This window comes from Gobio gobio (genome assembly GCF_949357685.1).
Source record: "Gobio gobio genome assembly, chromosome: 19".
Classification (NCBI taxonomy): domain Eukaryota; kingdom Metazoa; phylum Chordata; class Actinopteri; order Cypriniformes; family Gobionidae; genus Gobio; species Gobio gobio.
In genome coordinates this window covers 7,423,428-7,444,904 of record NC_137112.1, presented here as the reverse complement: position 1 = coordinate 7,444,904, position 21,477 = coordinate 7,423,428, and the positions used below count along the sequence as shown (strand labels likewise).

The window sequence follows — 21,477 nt, the reverse complement described above, 5'->3', positions numbered from 1 at the left end:
TTTTGACCATTCTTCTAAAAGCGCATTTGTGAGGTCAGGCACTGATGTTGGACGAGAAGGCCTGGCTCTAATTCATCCCAAAGGTGTTCTATCGGGTTGAGGTCAGGACTCTGTGCAGGCCAGTCAAGTTCCTCCACACCAAACTCGCTCATCCATGTCTTTATGGACCAACGCTTTGTGCACTGGTGCGCAGTCATGTTAGAACAGGAAGGGGCCAAACTGTCCCCACAAAATTGGGAGCATGAAATTGTCCAAAATGTCTTGGTATGCTGAAGCATTAAGAGTTCCTTTCACTGGAACTAAGGGGCAAAGCCCAACCCCTGAAAATCAACCCCCACACCATAATCCCCCCCTGCACCAAACTTTACACTTTGCAGTCAGCCAAGTACCGTTCTGGCAACCGCCAAACCCAGACTCGTCCATGGGATTGCCAGACAGAGAAGCATGATTGGTCACTCCAGAGAACTCGTCTCCACTGCTCTAGAGTCCAGTGGCGGCGTGCTTTACCCCACTGCATCCCACGCTTTGCATTGCACTTGGTGATGTAATGCTTGGATGAGCTGCTCGGCCATGGAAACCTATTCCATGAAGCTCTACGCACTGTTCTTGAGCTCATCTGGAGGCCACATGAAGTTTGGAGGTCTGTAGCTATTGACTCTGCAGAAAGTAGGCGACTTCTGCGCACTGTGACCCTCAGCATGCGCTGACCCCGCTCTGTGATTTTACATGGTATAACACTTCATTGCTGAGTTGCTGTTGTTCCCAATTGCTTCCACTTTGTTATAATACCACTAACAGTTGAGCGTGGAATATTTAGTATAATATTTGGACTTATTGCACAGGTGGCAGCCTATCACGGCACGCTTGAGTTCACTGAGCTCCTGAGAGCGACCCATTCTTTCACAAATGTTTGTAGAAGCGTCTGCATGCCTAGTGCTTGATTTATACACCTGTGGCCATAAAGTGATTGAATTCAATGATTTGGAGGGGTGTCCCAATACTTTTGGCAATATATTGTAAATGAAAAAGAATATAATAAAATAATTAGGGCTATACCCAGTGGCATAATAATTTTAGTCAAATCCTCAGATGTAAACATCAAGGATACAACATTATAAAATCCCTTTTTGTTGTTGTTGTTGTTGTGAACAGTCTTTCCATTTAAACATTTTAATTGTATTTAATAAATTGAATAACTATAAGTCCTCCAAGTAATTCAAAATGTAACAAACCTTGCCATATTATATCATATTATGTCATATTATGGCACAACATATGGACAGTACTCTATAAATAAAATAATTCTAGGATAATTCATAAATGTTTTAGTAAATGAAAACATCAATAGAAATATTAATACGGGTTGTGACAAATATCTTTCTCCATTTCATTTGGATTGATTTCAAGATAGACATGACAAAAAATTTAACAAAACGTTTACATTTACCAACGTATTCCATTTTTTCTGAAGAAAAACGCATTTATTTTGGCAAAGTTTTACATTCACAAATTTAAAACTCATCAAAAAGTTACAATTCTAAGGATTTTCAAATGTATGTAAAGGCACAAACATAGGGGTGAATTTTGCCATTGTGATGACTTGGAAAAAGCGTCCCAATCAACCCGAATTCACCCCTATATTTATTTATTTATTCGAGTCAAATCGGCTCTCGAGTCTCGACTGCTTTGGTCTGACGTGTACACTGAACATAAATAATTTCCTGTACGAAGTCCACTAACCTAATGCAAGACTGCTGCCAAAAGGATGACTTTTAAACTAGTTTAAAAGAGAAACCCTTACATTTCGAAAAGTTATTAATGGATGTACCACGTTACATCTTTCGTCAGAGAAATTTACAAACGAGAAGTGTCTGCGCAGGATTACGTGTCTGCAGATGAGAATTAAACAGACGAATCATGCAGAGTTCAGTCGAGTCCTTCATAAACGTGTTAGAGTCATACAGAGGAAGAGATAAAGTGGTAAGTTTGTATACACGCTTAATGAGAAGAACCCCATATTATGTATAATAGACAAAAACGTATTGTAGCTTTCTTTGCACATGATCTTTTCCCTTTTTAAATGTATGTAATCAAATAACAGTACAGCATTAAAAACAAACAAACAAAAAATATAATGCTAAACTAAACTGAGGGATATGATCTTAATCCCTTAGAAATTTGTTCACAACATTTTTTTGTGTATAAATTATATATACACACCGATCAGGCATAAAATTTTTGACCACCTTCCTAATATTGTGTTGGTCCTCCTTTTGCTGCCCTGCTCAGCCCTGACCCATCGAGGCATGGACTCCACTAGACCCCTGAAGGTGTGCTGTGGTATCTGGCACCAATATGTTAGCAGCAGATCCTTTATGTCCTGTAAGTTGCGAGGTGGAGCCTCCATGGATCGGACTTGTTTGTTCAGCACATCCCACAGATGCTCGTTTGGATTGAGATCTGGGGAATTTGGAGGCCAAGTCAACACCTCAAACTCGCTGTTGCGCTCCTCAAACCATTCCTGAACCATTTTTACTTTGTGGTGTGCATCAATGAGCCTTGGCCGCCCATGACCCTGTCGCCGGTTCTCCACTGTTCCTTCCTTGGAGCACTTTTGATAGATCTGCAGACCGGGAACACCCCACAAGAGCTGCAGTTTTGGAGATGCTGTGACCCAGTCGTCTAGTCATCACAATCTGGCCCTTGTCAAACTCGCTCAAATCCTTACACTTGCCCCATTTTTCCTGCTTCTAACACAACAACTTTGAGGAGAAAATGTTCACTTGCTGCCTAATATAACCCACCCACTAACAGGTGTTGAAGAGATTATCAGTGTTATTCACTTCACCGGTCATAATGTTATGCCTGATCGGTATACACACACACACACACACATAAATAACTAGTAATAAAATTAATAAAACAAATAAGAAATTTAAAATAAAATACTCAATTAAACTGTAAGATATAATCACTTGGAAAAAAAATTGTATTCTCATTATTTATATGTTTTATGAGATTTTATAGAGACTTTTAAATCGGAATGACTTGAAAAAATGAAAAAATGAAACGCAATTCCCGGTTATCCATACATGCTGACTGGTGACATATGTAATTGTATTATCTTTTCTTCCTCTTGTTTTAGATAAGGACCCTCTGCTATGGCTCTCAGCTGGTAGGTGGAGTTCTAGCTGGAAAGAGCTCTCAGTCTTCACTGGGGAAGAGTCTCCTGCTGTTCTCCGCTCAGTTGAGTCACTGCAGAACCACACTCAGGCTCTTCGATGACCTGTCCATGCTGGGCTACTCCACAAGCTATGGGTTAGGAGCCTCGGTGAGGGCACAGGATGGCTCTGATTTAAACCTTTGAGAAGGAGAGTATGACTTAATGGTCTTCTTTTCTCAGGAGGAGGACGCTTTGGTGCGCTGGATGTCAATTCTGAATAATGTAGCTGATCAGTTGTATTACCCCTGCGAGCACATCGCCTGGGCCGCAGATGCAGAGCTCATCAAAACCAAATCTGACAGGTGGTGGGTGCTGAGCACAGGCCTCTGGGGCATGTCACTCATCCTCAACATACTCAGGTAAATGGTGGTTGTCAGGTTGGTTATGTTGAAGGAAGTTAGTCTATTTTCAGGCGCTGTGTAATATCATTGCTCCGCTGCACTCATGGTACGGCTTAAAGTTCCTTGATTATTACGCAGGAATGAGAGAATAGTTCTTAGACATATCCAGGGCTCGACATTAACGCTTGTCTGGACAAGTGGGTTTTTTGAAGGGGCAAGTGAAAAAGAATTTTACTTGCCGGACAAAAAAATCAAAAAATAACTAGGGAGTCACCAAAATGCAAGAATGATTCTGCATTCATTTAGAGTAATTGGTGATCGATAGTGGATAATAATTTTTAATGTAATGAGCTGTAACAAGGTTGCGCTGTTGAGGCCTGCGCAGCCTCACGAGGAGAACCTCACAACAAATGAGCGCCACTCAAACTGAGAAACTCAGTTAACATACACGTTTAAAATTACAAATTGTGGAGTTTTTATATTTATGACAACATATGATAGCCTACACTTAAGCAACATCACAGAACCAAGAGTGCTGTTTTCCTGAATACCATCACGACTGAAAATTACACTGATTTCATATGACAGTTCCATAAACAATTAATTAACATTAAATCACTTACATTTGAGATGTTTTTGTTCGATTTCAGCAGCAAAAATAGTTCCAAACAAAGATCACAGCAGAACCATAACGCACCTCACAGCATCAGTGTGTTACTGAATGATTCAGCGTTTTGAATGAATCGGTTGAATCAAAGATTCAATGACCTGTTCGTAAACGGCTGCCTCATTCTTGAATGAATCAGCCGTTTGAATGGATCGTTTAAATGAACGACTCAATGACTCACTCATTAAGTCGGTCACAGTGCCACCTACTGGTGGTTTAGTTTCATCTTTCTAATATTTTAATTTTTTTGTGTGTAAATTATTTAATTTGATTGGTAACAGCCCTATAGTGCCTTATTCTAATTTAATTTCTAAAATAAAATAAAATGAAAGCTGAAGCATAGCATATTTAATAAGATTATGGAAAAAAATTCCCTTTAGAAACGGAAAAAAATATCACAAATATGCAGATTTAAATATGTCAAAGCTGATTGAACACTGGAGAGAATATTGCTTCAGAATAAATTATATTTACTACACAAAAAAACAAAACAATTCCAGACAAGCTAATTTTTTACTCGGACAAGTGAGTGATAGATTTACTTGTCCGAAGGACAAGCACATGAAAAGGCTTAATGTCGAGCCCTGATATCGCTCTAGAAAATCGCTAATTTTCATTTTCCGTCAGTACTAAGTTCCTTAGTACACAATGTAACTAAACACATCACAACTTGTAAATAGGAAAATGTTGGCGTTATTTTGTCACTTATTGAGCAGTAGGCTAGCTGGAGCCATTTACCTCCAGTCTTTGTGCTAAGCTAGGCTAGCGGTGTGTACGTCAGACAGAGTTATGGCATGCACGGAGATGAGAATGGTGTGTATGGACTTATCTAACTCTGGGGGATACGGCGAATAAGCTTATTTAGTCCCAAAAAGTCGGCGTGTTCCTTTACCTTTAAATTTCGTTTTGGGTATTTAAAAAAAAAAATCTATCAAAATTGTATTTATATAGCACAATAAATACAACAGCAGTTGGCCATTGTGCTGTACAAGAGGATAAATACATAAATATAATAATGCAATAATAAAATGAGTTTACATCAGAAGCACTAATTTGAAATCTTTAAAATCAATATAAAAACAAAAACAAATACAGTTGTAAGCCTGAGAGAAAAAGTAGGTTTTCAACTTAGATTTAAATTCAGACTCTGTGGATACTAATCTTAATGAAAGAGGAAGACTATTCCACAATTTTGGAGCAATAATAGGAAAAGCACGGTCACCTCTCGTCTTAAGTCTAGATCTCGGAACCATCAGCAGTCTTTGATTAGATGACCGTATCAGGGTCAAGCAGGGTTCTCTATTTCATTTCAGAAGTTCAGAAAGATATTTTGGAGCTGGACCATTTAGGACTTTAAAAACAAAAAGCAGAATTTAAAATCAATTCTATAGCAAACCGGCAGCCAGTGCAACGCTTGTAATATTGGGGAAATATGATTCAATTTTCGTGTTCCAGTCAACAGCCTGGCTGATGCATTTTGGACCATCTGGAGACGACTAATATTGGATTGGCTCATCCCAATATAAAGAGAATTACAATAGTCAAGTCTCGATGAAATAAACAAATGTATCACTCTCTCAAACTCTGCAAATGTTAAAAAACTCTTAGCCTTAGATAATAGTCTTAATTGGAAAAAACTAGATTTAATTACAGCATTAATCTGCTTGTCAAATTTAAGGGCAGAATCAAAAATAACACCCAGGTTTTTCACAGTGTTTTACATTAGGGATTAGATATTTGCCTTCTTTCAGTGAATCATTAAATGTTACTCCTGAAAAAGGTCCAGTGATTCCCAGCTTCTCATCACAGGTCCAAGACAGACACGACTCAATCACTGATTACTAGACAATCCCAGTTAAACAAGACCATTAAGCTTATTCGATTAAGCGTCTTCCAATATTAAAAAATCCCCGTCATCCTCTAAAATAACCAAAGATAAACTAGCAACAGTTACCAAAAAATACCCAAAGATTGTCAAACATTCAAACAAAACACATTTGATTAACTTACAACATACAATCACAAAATAGTAAAACACATTAATCCCACAAACACAAAATGAAAGACAAATGCTGTTCATTATTCAGTATCACCATCCACACTCATTCATTACAATAAGATACCGTCTCAGTACAACATCATTTGTAAATGTAAGGATAAAAATGTCAAATCAGATACTTTTTTTATTTACATTTATATTTATGCATTTAGCAGACACTTTTATCCAAAGCAACATAAAACTGGGGAGTACTGGAAGAGATCCGCCATGAAGAGGCGTACTAAGCTATGGACATTACTCAGAGTAGCCTAAGCTAGAATGGGGAGAGAATAGAGGAAAAAGAAATAGTTTTTTTTATTTTTAAGATGAGGTTAAGTGCTCACGGAAGAGATGAGTTTTCAGCTGTAATATAATAATATAATATCATTTAAAAAAAGAGTTATAGAGTTACTAACCTTGCATCCTTTGCCTCCTATATCCTCCTGGGACCCAGAAAATAAAAGTTTTTTGAATTTAGTATTTTTTCATGTCATTACATTGTTTAAAAAAAAAAAAAAACATTTTTGAAAATTTATATTTCATTCATATGTTATGATATGTCCTCTGTAGTTGACACCAGGACTAAAACAAAATAAAATGACATGAAATTGCTTGTAGGCAGAAACAATGGCACTTATTTTTAATTCACCAATCATTTTTTGGTTTCAGGATTTTTTTTAAATCAAACTTTGTTTAAAGATGATTCTGAACTATATTATCAAAGATATAACGGATGCATTGATATACCATTTTACTTTATGCAATATGTGGGAAAAAAGGCCATCCTTGGATTTTCCCATTCAATACAATGCATCTATACACTCCATCTAATTTGCATATTAATGTGTTCTTGGTGCAACATGTAATGAAAATAGAAGTGTAATAATGGGAGTAATAATTGGCAACATTTTCATAATAATATCTAATATTTCATAGGAATATTGATATGTAATTTCTTTCCCTATTTACTTGTTGTGTCTGCAAAATGCTACAGTGGACATGTATGAAATCAGTCATATTTTGATTAGAAACCCCATAACATTTTCCTGAGATGTTGATTTATGGCAAACGATTTGAAAATGAATCCGATTTAAAATAATTACAAAATATTATCATATTTCCATTAGAGTGCTAAACATTAATGAAGTTTTTAAAGACCAAGAAGTTTTTATCCTGGTGAAACCTCCAAACAATTATAATATAAAAATAAAAACTATTAAAATATATTAAAAATGGTTATTTTAAATTGTAATAATATTTCATAATATATTACTGTTTTTACTATAGTTTTGATCAAATAAATGCAAAAAAAAGAGCAGAAGAGACATCAGTAACACTTTATTTTACAGTGTCCTTGTTACACGTTAGATGTTCTGACTGTATAGTAATAAGAGTAAATTATGCATAATTGAATGCAACTAACCCTAACGCTATAGTAAGTACATTAATCTGAATTAATATTACTAAGTACTTAAATTTTTAATTACTCTGTAACAAGGACACCTTAAGATAAAGTGTAACAAAGACTTCTTTCAAAAACTCTTATGGTGGTTAAAGACTTTACATTAATACGTGTTTGTCTTTTGAAAATAGCAAACGTCTTTGTTTTTAGATCCAGTAGATCCATCCTGATTCTGAAGAGAAAAGTGCAGAAGTGTCAAAGGTCAGGTTCAGCTGACAGCAGGTGGGTGTTAAAGTTTAGCTCTGAATGTTAATGTTCCCATATTCACTGCCTATCGCATAAACACACAACGGCTCTGATTACTAGAGAAGAAGCATTTTCTCAGAAAGCTGCGCTGCGGAGGCACATCAGAGGGGAAATGTTCAGTATCCTGAGCAGTTTGGCAGATCTCAGCAATGCCGTTCATTGGATGCCGCCTGGATTTCTGTGGGCTGGACGGTTTCCTCCATGGCTGGTGGGACTGATGGGAACGGCCTCCTCTCTGATAGGTCTTCTACAGATGAGCTCCGGTGATCAAGGAGCATGTACCTGAAACATTACACACACACATCAATTACTATTTGTAATGTATTATTTAATAATTAACAAATATGTTTAATAATGTGCAATTTATACAGACTCACTGATCTGTAAGTCTGTATTTTGAAATTTTATTAATTTCGACACTGGTGCATAGTTAAAAACAATGTTATGTGTGTAGATAGAAAAATATATACAATTTTTATACAAATAATGTGAAAACGCTTCAAGCATAATTGCGAAATAAATGACTATATTTTTCAATGACTGTTTAAAATGTGAAGCAGTTACATTTTTAAAAGTCTTGGAAATGCTCGTTTGATGACAGGATGGATTAGTCATGTCTTGTTCGGCTGCGCACGCGCAGTGGAGATGTTCTCAACTAGTACGTTCAAGTTTTTGTGGAGCTGCTCAATAACACTGTGAAAACCGAATAAAAGTTTTCCGTTCTATAAAAAAATGAATCGCGTCAGTTTGTAGGGATGTCTTTCTGAAACACGACATCCTTTTGACCGTCTCCAAGCTCCAGCCGTTTAAGCGACTGGACAGGATTTGCGTGATGTTTATTGATTGTTGTTGGGGATCTAGATGAACGGTAAGTCGTTATATTGAATAACAATAAAGCTAATTTACAGAGCATTCTTATATGTGTGTTTATATAATCAGAAATCAGATTTGCGTGCTTTGTATAAATAGTGTCATGCTCTTTGAACCATCCACGTATACAAAGTCAACCCAGCTGAAGTGTGTGTGTGTGTGTGTGTGTGTGTGTGTGTGTGTGTGTGTGTCATTTAATTACTCAATACACTTTATCTTTGTATACCACGCTGTGATTTAACTTAACAAAAAGTACTGTGGTTGTTCAATGTAGATACTTGATGGACACTATAGTATAGCTTAATACTTCCATTTGCTTTTTTCGTGATGACTTAACTATTATTGTAGATTGTTAAAAAATAAATTATTAATAATAGATTGACTATGTGTGATTAACTGTGACTGTACAGTATATTTCAAAGTCACCATGCATTTTCTTAATCTGTTATTTAGGTTTTACATGGATCAAGGCGCTTCTGGAAACATGAATGGTTTTTAAGGGATATTACCTTACTAAGGCAAAGAATTACTAGTAGTAGAAATGGCAGATGCTTTTCTCTACAATGGAGGTCTGGAGTTGGAACAGAGTTCCCAACTCGCTTCTTACGATTTCTCCAACTCTCAAACCGAAGCCCAGGATTCTGATTCCTCAACTAACCCTCCTGAATCCACAAATTTGCTCTGTGAAAACCTACAGAGCCCTGAGTTGGAGGATCTGGATTCCTATAACCCAATCGAGCCTCCACCACTGGACTGGAGGTCCGACTCCTCCAGTGAGGCCGGATTGGTTGCAGAAAGCTGTTCGGTGGGAGATTTTGAGGCTCCTGGATATTTCAATGAAGACACAATGTCTGCAGTAAGTGATTACGGAGCTCAAGACTCCAGCGAAGCTTCTGACAAAACCGAAGAGCTTTCCTTTCCAGAACTGTGTGAGAACAAGCCCGAAATTAGTGTTTTTCCAAAACAGGATGAGCAGCGAGAAAGAAAAGAGAAATACACAGAGGATAAAGATAGGAAATTGCACAGTCAAGATATGATGAAAGTGAAAAAAAGCGAAGAAATAATTACCAAACACGATATTGACCACTCGCACATTCAAAGTCTTCTCACTCAACTGCATCTTTTTCATCCATCAACTCCCTTCGATGATCCCACCCACTGCACACCTGAAAACTCGGCCAATCACAGCGCTCTGAGTAATTTGCATACTTCAGCGGAGGCAGCTGCTTCCTCCCAAGGGCTCGAGTTTAGTGTCCAATCAGCATGTGCAGATGCAGACAGGAACATCCCTGAGGCTTTGCTCTTTTCACATGAGTATCAGAAAGATCTGCTGCAGCTTCTAGAGGACCCAGAGCCCGAGGTACCCAGAACTGGCCTGCTGTTGGTTCACACCCCCCTGGTGACCCCCGAACATCGGTCAGGTGTCAGAAGGCAGAGCAGTGATGCAGATGAGATGATCTCTATATCTCACAGTGAGGATGCCTGGCACAGACACCTGCAGGATGAGCTGTTGGTCTCAGGAATCACAGAGGAGGATCAGTGGGGGGCGTCTGAAGGCCAGAACGTGGATCGGTCCGTCTCCCCAAACAATGATATGGTGAGTTTTTAGTCCTCTTTAGTTGTAGTTAGTTAGTAAGGTAGATGTGGGAAATTTTACTTAAAATCTACCATAAAGGTGTTCCGTTGCTTGGCAGAAAAGTTTCTGTCGTTTATAAAAAATAAAGATAATTGCAACTTTATATATTTTTGACTTTATTTATAGCAAAATATATCTATTAGGGCTGTCAAAAGATTAATCGCGATTAATCTCATCCAAAATAAAAGTTTGTGTTTACATAATATATGTGTGTGTACTGTGTAAAATTATTATTTATATATAAAAACACACACAAGCATGAATATATTTAAGAAAAATGTATTATATTTATATATAAAATATTTATATATAATATAAATTATATAAATGTATATACAGTATATACATGCAAATATTTCTTAAATATATACATGAATGTGTTTGTATTTATATATACATAATAATTATACAGAGTACACACAAATATATTATGTAAACACAAACTTTTATTTTGGATGTGATTAATCGCGATTAATCTTTTGACAGCCCTAATATCTATATATTTCAAAAACAAAGCTAAAATGCATGTTTGAGCTGTCTTAAAGGGTTAGTTCACCCAAAAATGAAAATTCTGTCATTAATTACTCACCCTCATGTCGTTGGACACCCGTAAGACCTCCGTTCATATTCGGAACACAAATGAAGATATTTTAGTTGAAAGCTGATGGCAGAGAAAGGCTTCACACAGGCCTCCATTGGCATTCAGTACATTGACACTTCCAAGATCCATGAAAGGCACTTAAAACGTCGTTACAAAGTCTATCTCACCACAGTGGCTCTACAATAATCATACAATGCGACGACAATAGTTTTTGTGCGCAAAAAAAAATCAAAATAACACCTTTATCCAACTTGTTCTCGACTTCCGTGTATGCCTCCACGACGCATGCGCGAGAATATGACGCAGATCCGGCGTTCGGACAGATGACCCAGAAGCGATTTGTTTACGAGCAGAGGAAGACGCGCGTGTCTAAGCTGTTGGATTCTACATTGATCGTGCTTTAGGTCTCGGCGTAGTGCTCAAAATGGGGTTAGAGTGGTATTTCATCGATTCCCGAACACCGGCGCTACGTCATATTCTCGCGCATGCGTCGTGGAGGCACACATGGAAGTCGAGAACAAGTTGGATAAAGGTGTTATTTTGATTTTTTTTTGCGCACAAAAACTATTGTCGTCGCATCGTAAGATTATTGTAGAGCCACTGTGGTGAGATAGACTTTGTAACGACGTTTTAAGTGCCTTTCATGGATCTTGGAAGTGTCAATGTACTGAATGCCAATGGAGGCCTGTGTGAAGCCTTTCTCTGCCATCAGCTTTCAACTAAAATATCTTCATTTGTGTTCCGAATATGAACGGAGGTCTTACGGGTGTCCAACGACATGAGGGTGAGTAATTAATGACAGAATTTTCATTTTTGGGTGAACTAACCCTTTAACTGAATGCAAATTGCACTGGAATGTTTTAAAATATGGCCGTGCTATTGTTTTGTGTCTAGATGCACACCAGTAATGTTTTTTTTTTTTTTTTTAAGGCACGTTTATAAAAGCTACTCAAATGTCCTAATCGAACTAAAGTCTAATCCTGGCTTAATCTAAGCCCTGTCTGTGAAACCAGGCCTATATCTCTTTTAAGGGTCGCCTAATTTCATAGACGAAAGTATTTTTCTGGATTAAGAAGTAGTGCCATATTTTGTTTTAGTACATTCTGAAGAAAAGTCAGAATTTTGAGATGTTAACTCAAAAATGAGATAAAATAAACTCGTAATTTGGAGAACTATGATACGTTCATTTAAAATGGTAACATTTATAAACTCAGCATTTCAAGCAATAGTCAATATTGTAAAATGAAAAGGTTCAATTACCTTTTTTATTTTTTTTCTCTGGCGGAAATGGATTTACCTGTAATCTGATCAGATTTTATAATCATATAATCTAAGAACTTTAAAGGAACACGCCACTATTTTTGATAATAGGCTCATTTTGCATCTCCTCTAGACTTAAACAGTCGAGTTTTACCGTTTTCGAATCCATTCAGCCGATCTCCGGGTCTGGCGGTAGCACTTTTAGCATAGCTTAGCATAAATCATTGAATCTGATTAGACCGTTAGCATCTCGCTCAAAAAAATGACCAAAGAGTTTCAATATTTTTCCTATTTAAAACTTAACTCTTCTGTAGTTATATCGTGTACTAAGACCGACGGAAAATGAAAAGTTGTGATTTTCTAGGCCGATATGGCTAGGAACTAGCCTGGATGCCAGCCGAATTTAGCCCCACCCACATCATTTGAGGTCGTGAAGTTCGGTCTGGACTTGATCCGTTGTGGAGCAACTATGTTTGAACCAGAGCTGTTCGGACCAATCAAATTGTCAGGACGGGCTTTATATGATGATGGACAGATGATCAACAGTAACGTCATCCACGTCTCCAAAGAGCGCTTAGGTTGAATTCGTTCTAGTCCTAAAAGGAGAACTTGTTCATATATGCATTCACCTTTACTATTTCTCTCAGAAATGATGATCGTATTGGTAAGTACCGTTTACACTCACCTTCTTCTTCTACTTCTTCCAGTGTGCGTGCAGTTGAGTTCTGTTGACAACTATGCGTCGCTCAACATACGTCACTTACTCCTTTGCTCTGATTGGTTGTAGGTCTATCCAGACCTGCAGAGGCATTTTCTTTCCTGGTTCAGATGAAACGCCTCATAATCACAGCCCAATAGAGCTCATCTATCAGACTCATATTCTGACTAGGAAATAGACTAACTTCCGTCAACATAACCAACGTGACAACCTGCTTACACAGAGAGCGCTGGGGACTATTTTCAGGCGCTGCGTAATATCATTGCGCGGCTGCACTCATGGTACAGCAGCAAAGTTCCTTATAGTTCCTAGCCATATCGGTCTAGAAAATCGCAACTTTTCATTTTCCATCGGTCTTAGTACATGATGTAACTACAGAAGAATCAAGTTTTAAATCGGAAAAATATAGAAACGGTCATCAAAATCACTTTGGTCATTTTTGAGCGAGATGCTAACGGTCTAATCAGATTCAATGATCTATGCTAAGCTATGCTACTGTCAGTCCCGAATGAATGGAATCCTGAATGGATTCGAAAAGACTCAACTGTTTAACTCTAGCGGAGTTGGAAAATGAGCCTATCTTCAGAAATTGTGGAGTGTTCACTGTTCACAGCACAGCATTGGAATCATCAGAGTTTAGATGCTTATTTGATTTTCTTTTGTATTTTAGCAGGAAGCCGAGACACAGCCAGCTTATAAGAATGGTATGAAACTCAGCGTAAAGTATTTCCCAGTTGAATTTCTCTTCATGGCTCTTGTGATCTAGATGGTAAATAACGTAATTTTGCTGTTGTGCTAAGTGCCTGGACCATGTGATCCTGAAGACCTTCTGGACGGGGTGATCTTTGGAGCTAAATATCTTGGATCTACACAATTACAGTCTGAGAAAAATCCCTCCACGAATGCACGGATGGCCCAGGCACAGGAAGCTATGGATCGTATCAAGGTAATTTTTTTTTTTTTAATAAAGCAATTTTAACTTTAATTTTCAAGTTCTGTTTGCAAGCAAGTGTCATGACATGACTCGATGATAAAGATTATTTTTGCAGGATTTAAAGTGATACAGTTATTATAATTAAACAGGAACTTAGGGGTAAAAACTTAAACACGTTTTCTGGAAAACTATGGCATGCAAAACATTACTGATTGTTTTTTAATTTTCAACCTGTTATTAGTGGCAAATATTAGTGGCAGTTTTCCTTGGACCAGTTCGGAAACGCCCGCAACACCCTTTCAGTGTGGTTTTACACAGACAACCACTACTCACACTTTCTCCAAACAGTCTAAAAATCTAGTTAGACTGTTAACATGACTAATACAACATGTGCATGTGTGCATTTATATAATATCTAGGCACCTGAAGGAGAGTCTCAGCCTATGACGGAGGTGGATCTGTTCATTTCCACACAGAGAATCAAAGTCCTGAGTGCTGACACACAGGTTAGACAAAAACACACCTGACAGTCCATCTTACATTCTGTGAGTGCTGTATTCTCTGATGTGTGGCTGATTTCTCACATGCTTCCAGGAGGCCATGATGGACCATTCTCTGCAGATGATCTCATACATCGCAGACATTGGGAAGATTGTAGTTTTGATGGCCCGCAGGAAACCAGCCAATCGCAAATCAGCGGACTCCGGGGCTAGCTCTGCAGCATCCCTGAAGAAGTGCTGGATGATCTGCCACGTCTTTTCTTCAGAGGATGTGAGTCAAATATTTACATTTATTAATTTAGCAGACACTTTTGTGGTGCCTTGCTCAAGTCAGACTCTCCAACCATTAGGCCACAGCTGCCCCCGGTTGGCAATAAACATGAGAAGTGCTAGTAATACAACATTTCAGTCATCACTAAAGATATAGGACAACCTAGAACAGGGAGAGATTAAGGAATAGTGAGAGTGTAGTCGAAGAAATAGTGAATATATATATATATTTTTTAGAAGGAAGCAGTTAAAGAGTTAGTTCACCCAAAAATGAAAATTATCCCACAGTTTACTCACCCTTAATCCATCCTAGGTGTATATGACATTCTTCTTTCAGCCAGACACAATCAGAGTTATATAAAAAATATCCTGGCTCTTCCAAGCTTTATAATGGGAGTGAATGGTAACTTAGATTTTGAAGCCCAAAAAAACGTATCCATCCATCATAAAAGTAATCCATACGGCTCCAGGGGGTTAATAAAGGCCTTCTGAAGCGAAGCCATGCATTTTTTGTTTTTTGGCCGTCCATGAGTTTAGTTCTGGCGGAAGAGTGACCTCTGACCCAACGCATGACGTATTTATGAACGCGGAAGCGCAGAGGATAGGGCAAAACAAAACACCAGTCTAAACTGTTAGGGTAACCGTTTAGGAGCCAGGACCAATAGTGAAAAATGAAGACCAAGAGTCAGGAGTGCGATTAATTTACTTAATAACTATTTAATGAACTATTCCTCAGTAAATAATAGTTTGCAGTTTCATCAGCAGAATCCAGCTTCAAGTCTCAGAAGGAGTTTGTAGGCCGCGCTCCCTCTCTACCCGCCTATCGTACATACAATTTATCAACAGTTATACTGTTTTTAAGGTTTAGCCATATATCACTTGTTTACGTCTTCACCCCGGAATTAGGCACGTAGTGACCGTCCAGATCTGGAGCAGGCGCCTGCTTGCCCAGAACAACAAGTCCACCCATCTCTTAGGATTCCCGTAATCCACCTCCATATGGATTACTTTTTTATGATGAGAGTCAGGACCTCTGTTTGACGTCTCATCCGAAGGACGGTGCTTGTTACAGTATTGTGTCCCCATCACTATACTGGGGCGTAAGGACCCACACAGACAACAGGGGTGAGCGCCCCCTGCTGGCCTCACTAACACCTCTTCCAGCAGCAACCTAGTTTTCCCAGTTGGTCTCCCATCCAGGTACTGACCAGGCTCAGCCCTTAGCTTCAGTGGGAAACCAGTCTTGGGCTACAGGGTGATATGGCTGCTGGCACATAGGACATATACACATAGGATTGAGGGTGAGTAAATTATGGGATAATTTTTTCAAGAACTCACAGAAGAGTTTTCAGCTGTTTCTTGAAAGGGAATATCATTCCACCATCAAGGAAACAGTGAATGAAACCGTGAGAGTGACTCTGCGATGGAACCACAAGGTGCTGCTCACTTACTGACCACAGGCTACTGGAGGGAATTTAGACTCGTAGGAGGGTGTAGAGCCTGTGGCTGACCTGTAGGCAAACACCAACGTATAGAACTTAATGCGAGCCACAACCGGAAGCCAGTGCAGAGAGATAAACAGAGGTGTGATGTGAGCTCTCTCGGGCTCATTGAAGACTAGATGTGCTGCTGCATTTTGAATCATTTGCAGAGGTTTGGTCGCACATGTTTGAGTCACTCTCAAATGTCATGCTTATTTTTGTGCGATGTCTACCTGCTAAAAGAGTTCCATTGTCATTATTACAGAGTTTTTATTATGCATTTTTGCTTAAATATGTCTTTTGAACTTCTTTTGAAATATGTCTTCCTTATGTGTGTCTTTAGGCTCAGATCATTGCTCAGGCCATTGGTCAGGCTTTTGGTGTTGCATACCAGCAGTTTCTGCACACTAACGGAATTAAAGCTAGTGATCTGAGGCCAGGCGAGTACAGCGACTACCTTGGCACTCAGGAACTTTATAACGGAGACCTGGTTCACTTTTCTTGCTCTGAAAACATTAGAGAGGTGAGGATGTCTTCCTTTCTATAGGGATCTGTGCTGAAAGCGGTTGCCTTCCAAACTGAGCGCCTTGCGATAAAGCTAAGCGAGTCGCCAACGAACTGAGCTTTCACACTGAATGCGAAACGATTGATTGCCTTCGGCTAATTCACGCCTGCACGATTGGTGACGCTGACTGAGAATATATTTTTCCTCATGTATGTATCTCGTAGGTTTTAACCTCAAACGCTGTACAACAGTAAATTAAGATAAATGAATTTCGGTCCTACACAAAAACCATCATGGAGTCTGTGTAATAACTCCAGACTGCGATGTACTGATTATCTCTTCATCACGGAACCTGTTAGTGGGTGGGATATATTAGGCAGCAAGCGAACATTTTGTCCTCAAGGTTGATGTGTTAGAAGCAGAAAAAATGGGCAAGCGTAAGGATTTGAGTGAGTTTGACAAGGGCCAAATTGTGATGGCTAGACGACTGGGTCGGAGAATCTCCAAAACTGCAGCTCTTGTGGGGTGTTCCCGTGGGCATATGAACAGTGGCACGTGAGCATCAGAACTGGACCACGGAGCAATGGAAGAAGGTGGCCTGGTCTGATGAATCATGTTTTCTTTTGCATCACGTGGATGGCCGGGTGCGTTTGCATGGCTTACCTGAGGAACACATGGCACCAGGATACACTATGGGAAGAAGGCAAGCCGGCGGAGACAGTGATGCTTTGGGCAATGTTCTGCTGGGAAACCTTGGGTCCTGCCATCCATGTGGATGCTACTCTGACACGTACCACCTACCTAAGCATTGTTGCAAACCATGTACACCCTTTTCCCTGGTGGCTGTGCCTCTTTCAGCAGATAATGCGCCGCCACAAAGCACAAATGCTTCAGGAATGGTTTGAGGAGCACAACAACGAGTTTGAGGGGTTGACTTGGCCTCTCAAATTCCCCATCTCGAGCATCTGTGGGATGGGCTGAACAAACCAATCCGATCCATGCCAGATACCACAGCACACCTTCAGGGGTCTAATGGAGTCTCGATGGGTCAGGGCTGGTTTGGCAGCAAAAGGGGACCAACACAATATTAGGAAGGTGGTCAAAAAAAAACAAAAAAACACTGGTGTGAATAGATCCATAGGGATCTATTTCGATTCAAGAGCGCCATTGCGAAGTAAATTTGCGTCGGTTAAACGCACTCAGTGTGAAAGGCCCTTTATTTTTTCTTACAGGGTTAGTTCACCCAAAAATGAAAATTCTGTCATTAATGACTTACCCTCATGTTGTTGGACACCCGTCAGACCTCCGTTCATCTTCGGAACACAAAGGAAGATATTTTAGTTGAAATCCGATGGCTCTGAAAGGCCTCCATTGGCACAATGCACGGTTCACTCTCAAGACCCATAAAAGGTACTAAAGACGTCGTTACAAAGTCCATCTCACTACAGTGGTTCTAAAATAACTTTATGAATCGGCGAGAATAGTTTTTGTGCGCAGGCCTTTCTGAACCATCGGATTTCAACTAAAATATCTTCATTTGTGTTCCAATGATGAACAGAGGTCTTACGGGTGTCGAACGACATGAGGGTAAGTCATTAATGACAGAATTTCATTTTTGGTTGAACTAACCCTTTAACTATGGCTAGATAGCATGAATAAACCCATTCCCCTCTTTTTTATGTTTAGGTATGCATATCCAAAAAGGCAGGAGAGATATTGGGTGTTGCGATTGTGGAGTCGGGCTGGGGCTCTATCTTACCGACAGTGGTGGTAGCCAACCTGCTGCATGGCGGCCCGGCAGAACGTTCCGGCGAGCTGAGCATCGGGGATCGCATCATGTCCGTTAACGGCACCAGTCTGGTGGGCCTCCCCATCAACACCTGCCAAAGTATCATACGAGTAAGATCAACCAGAAATGAAGCAGTCCACAACAATTAAAACACTCGTGCCAAAATGTAGTTTTTTGTTTTCGCCAGGATTTAAAGAACCTGTCGATGATAAAGCTCAGCATCGTTCACTGTCCACCTGTCACCATGGCGATCATTAAGCGTCCGGACCCCAAGTATCAGCTGGGCTTCAGCGTGGAGGACGGGATTGTAAGCAACTGTTCACAGCCGCTATGTTGGTGAAGCTTTATTGAGTATATGCCATTCTGTTTATGTTATCATGACTTCTGCAATAGATTTGCAGCTTAATGCGGGGCGGAATAGCCGAGCGGGGCGGCATTCGAGTCGGTCATCGTATCATTGAGATCAATGGACAGAGTGTCGTTGCTACACCTCATGAGAAAATCATCCACATCCTGTCCAGTGCTGTGGGAGAGGTAGGAGGAGAGTATTTCACTTGAAACAATATTGCACACTTTGTACTACAGCAAACTTCTTGAAATCGGGATTTGATCATTCAGATTTCAACACACTCCAAAACATCAGCTCTTAATTCTGTCATCATTTACTCGCCCTCAAGTTGTTCCAAACCGGTATGAGTTTCTTTGTTCTGCTGAACACAAAAGAAGATAACCAGGCAGATAGAGCATCCAAAATACTATGGTATTCAATAGTTGCTCTATCTGCTTTGTTACAAACATTCTTCAAAAATATCTTCTTTTGTGTTCAGCAGAACAAAGAAACTCATACAGGTTTGGAACAACCCAATGGTGAGTAAATGATGACAGAATTTTCATTTTTGGGTGAACTATCCCTTTAGATTGGATTTCTAACCAAACATGTATCTGGTTTAGTGTGTTTTATTGCTTTTCAGAATAACAAAAATGTTGTACAAAAAACCAAAGTCAAAAACGTTCACCGGTATTGCTTTTTTTGGTAACACTTTACAATAAGGTTCATTAGTTAACATTAGTTAACTACATTATTTAACATGAACTAATAATGAACTCCACTTATAAAGCATTTATTTATCTTTGTTAATGTTAATTTCAACATTTACTAATGCATTATTAAAATCTAGCTAAGATTATTTAATGCACTGTGACCTAACATGAACAAACCATGAACAGCTGTATTTTTATTAATAATGTTAACAAAGATTAACTAATGCTGAACAAAGGTGTTGTTCATGGTTATCTAATACTTTAACTAATGTTATCTAATACAACCTTATTGGAAATTGTTACCCTTTTTTTCCTGGTTATTAAATTCTATAATACATTATTTTACAGTCCTGTTCCCCATGTACATCCTATGTACTTATTATAGTAATTACAATAACTGGGTAATAACTAGATACTAACCCTGAAACTACCCCTAAACCTAAGTAACTTCATATTACCCAGTACTTTTTTTAGGTAAGGACACTGTTAGTACTTGTAAGTGTGTGTACTGTAAAATAAAGTGCAACCCAAAATTATAAAATACATATTTACTAGGGCTGTCAAAAGATTAATCGCGATTAATCGCATCCAAAATAAAAGTTTGTGTTTACATAATATATGTGTGTGTACTCTGTTAATTATTATTTATATATAAATACACACACATTCATGTATATATTTAAGAAATATTTGCATGTATATACTGTATATACATTTATATAATCTATAATATATATAAATATAAATGTTTTATATATATATATAAAAAATAATATTTTTTTCTTAAATATATACATGCTTGTGTGTGTATTTATATATAAATAATAATTAACAGAGTACACACACATATATTATGTAAACACAAACTTTTATTTTGGATCACGATTAATCTTTTGACAGCCCTAATATTCAAATATTTTAAGAAAAATAAACTAAAATGTTGAATGGATCAGTTATTGATTGGATTTTGAGATGTGGATATTGCACAGACAGATGGGCGGGAATTTGGCTGACTAAATGATCGGAGAAGTTCTGAAACCAGACGGTTTCACCCAGAAGATCCAGTTATGACGTTACAATTATTTGAATGAATCGTTTATAATAAGAGCTATAACTTGCATTTAGAAAATAGATGGGGAGAATTTTCATTAGTAATAAACATTTTTATCTAATTTGTAACAGATTCATCTGAAGACCATGCCAACATCAACCTACCGTCTCCTGACCGGCCTAGATCAGCCCGTGTTCCTTTAGGAGGCGGATCCCCTCAGGTTCTCTCGGTCACATGCAAATTTACCACTGAACACTTGACTGAAGTGTAGAGATGTTCTTTTATTTAAACTCTGTCCTTTAGCAGATGCGTTAAAGCTGGACGGTGTAAATGTTATAGATCATGGACCTCCATTTTAAAGAGCTGGTTATTTAACTGCTGGTTATTATGTGTACATTTGTTTTTGCTCTTGCTGCTAAGCCAAGGTGCCTGACAAGAAAAGCCTCGTTTCTGAATGACTATGCATTAGAATCCACACTTAAAATGAATCTTAAATAATCTTGAGCCTTCCATCTCAAGCTTCCAGCACATCTGCAATGTCTCATTATTACGTATTTGATGTTCAGTGGTTTTTTTAAGGTTTTACATGCTCTCCACAGAGCTCAAGACTTAGTGCCTGTAAAAAATGAATGGACCTTGATTATGCCAGGGTTGTTTTTAGCTATATATAGAGAGGTATATTTTAATAACTGCTGTATTGGATGTTTATTAAAGATATATAAAGACAGTGATTTGTGTGTTTAATTGTTTAAAGAGGATGGTTATAAGATGCATCTTATTTTTTTATATATTAACTATTATATAATATCATTCATTTTCAAGACATCGCAGACATATGCAGAAT

The 21,477-nt window shown here is 38.5% G+C and overlaps 2 protein-coding genes across 5 annotated transcripts; both read left to right on the top strand.

The window, feature by feature from the left end:
* Positions 1–1,688: 1,688 nt before the first annotated feature.
* On the top strand, positions 1,689–8,703 carry pex11g (peroxisomal biogenesis factor 11 gamma). 2 transcript variants are annotated; one of them, XM_079844007.1, is made up of 5 exons: positions 1,689–1,980; positions 3,146–3,331; positions 3,404–3,582; positions 7,882–7,953; positions 8,043–8,703. In XM_079844007.1, the coding sequence occupies exons 1-5, from the start codon at positions 1,918–1,920 to the stop codon at positions 8,242–8,244; spliced, it is 702 nt and encodes a 233-aa protein (XP_079700133.1). In that variant the 5' UTR covers positions 1,689–1,917; the 3' UTR covers positions 8,245–8,703. The 2 variants fall into 2 exon arrangements, with proteins under 2 accessions (XP_079700133.1, XP_079700132.1); XM_079844006.1 differs by having other exon boundaries at positions 8,038–8,703.
* Positions 8,608–21,374, top strand: LOC307142856 (amyloid-beta A4 precursor protein-binding family A member 3; the record flags this gene model as incomplete). Of its 3 annotated transcripts, XM_079844003.1 has the most annotated exons (11): positions 8,608–8,845; positions 9,301–10,444; positions 13,733–13,766; positions 13,863–14,008; positions 14,416–14,502; positions 14,591–14,767; positions 16,591–16,770; positions 18,439–18,651; positions 18,729–18,848; positions 18,935–19,075; positions 20,765–21,374. In XM_079844003.1, 10 exons carry the CDS (start codon positions 9,389–9,391, stop codon positions 20,834–20,836), a joined length of 2,226 nt encoding a protein of 741 aa, XP_079700129.1. In that variant the 3' UTR covers positions 20,837–21,374. The 3 variants fall into 3 exon arrangements, with proteins under 3 accessions (XP_079700129.1, XP_079700131.1, XP_079700130.1); XM_079844005.1 differs by lacking the exon at positions 16,591–16,770 and having other exon boundaries at positions 8,614–8,845; XM_079844004.1 differs by lacking the exon at positions 8,608–8,845 and having other exon boundaries at positions 9,389–10,444; positions 14,594–14,767.
* Positions 21,375–21,477: the final 103 nt, after the last annotated feature.

What these genes read in the sequence shown, in the direction of transcription:
- pex11g (XM_079844006.1), top strand. Translation starts at nt 1,918, where the DNA reads ATGCAGAGTTCAGTCGAGTCCTTCATAAACGTGTTAGAGTCATACAGA. An exon ending in ACAGAGGAAGAGATAAAGTG is followed by an intron (nt 1,981 to 3,145) that starts GTAAGTTTGTAT and finishes CTCTTGTTTTAG; the next exon opens with ATAAGGACCCTCTGCTATGG. An exon ending in CTCATCCTCAACATACTCAG is followed by an intron (nt 3,583 to 7,881) that starts GTAAATGGTGGT and finishes CTTTGTTTTTAG; the next exon opens with ATCCAGTAGATCCATCCTGA.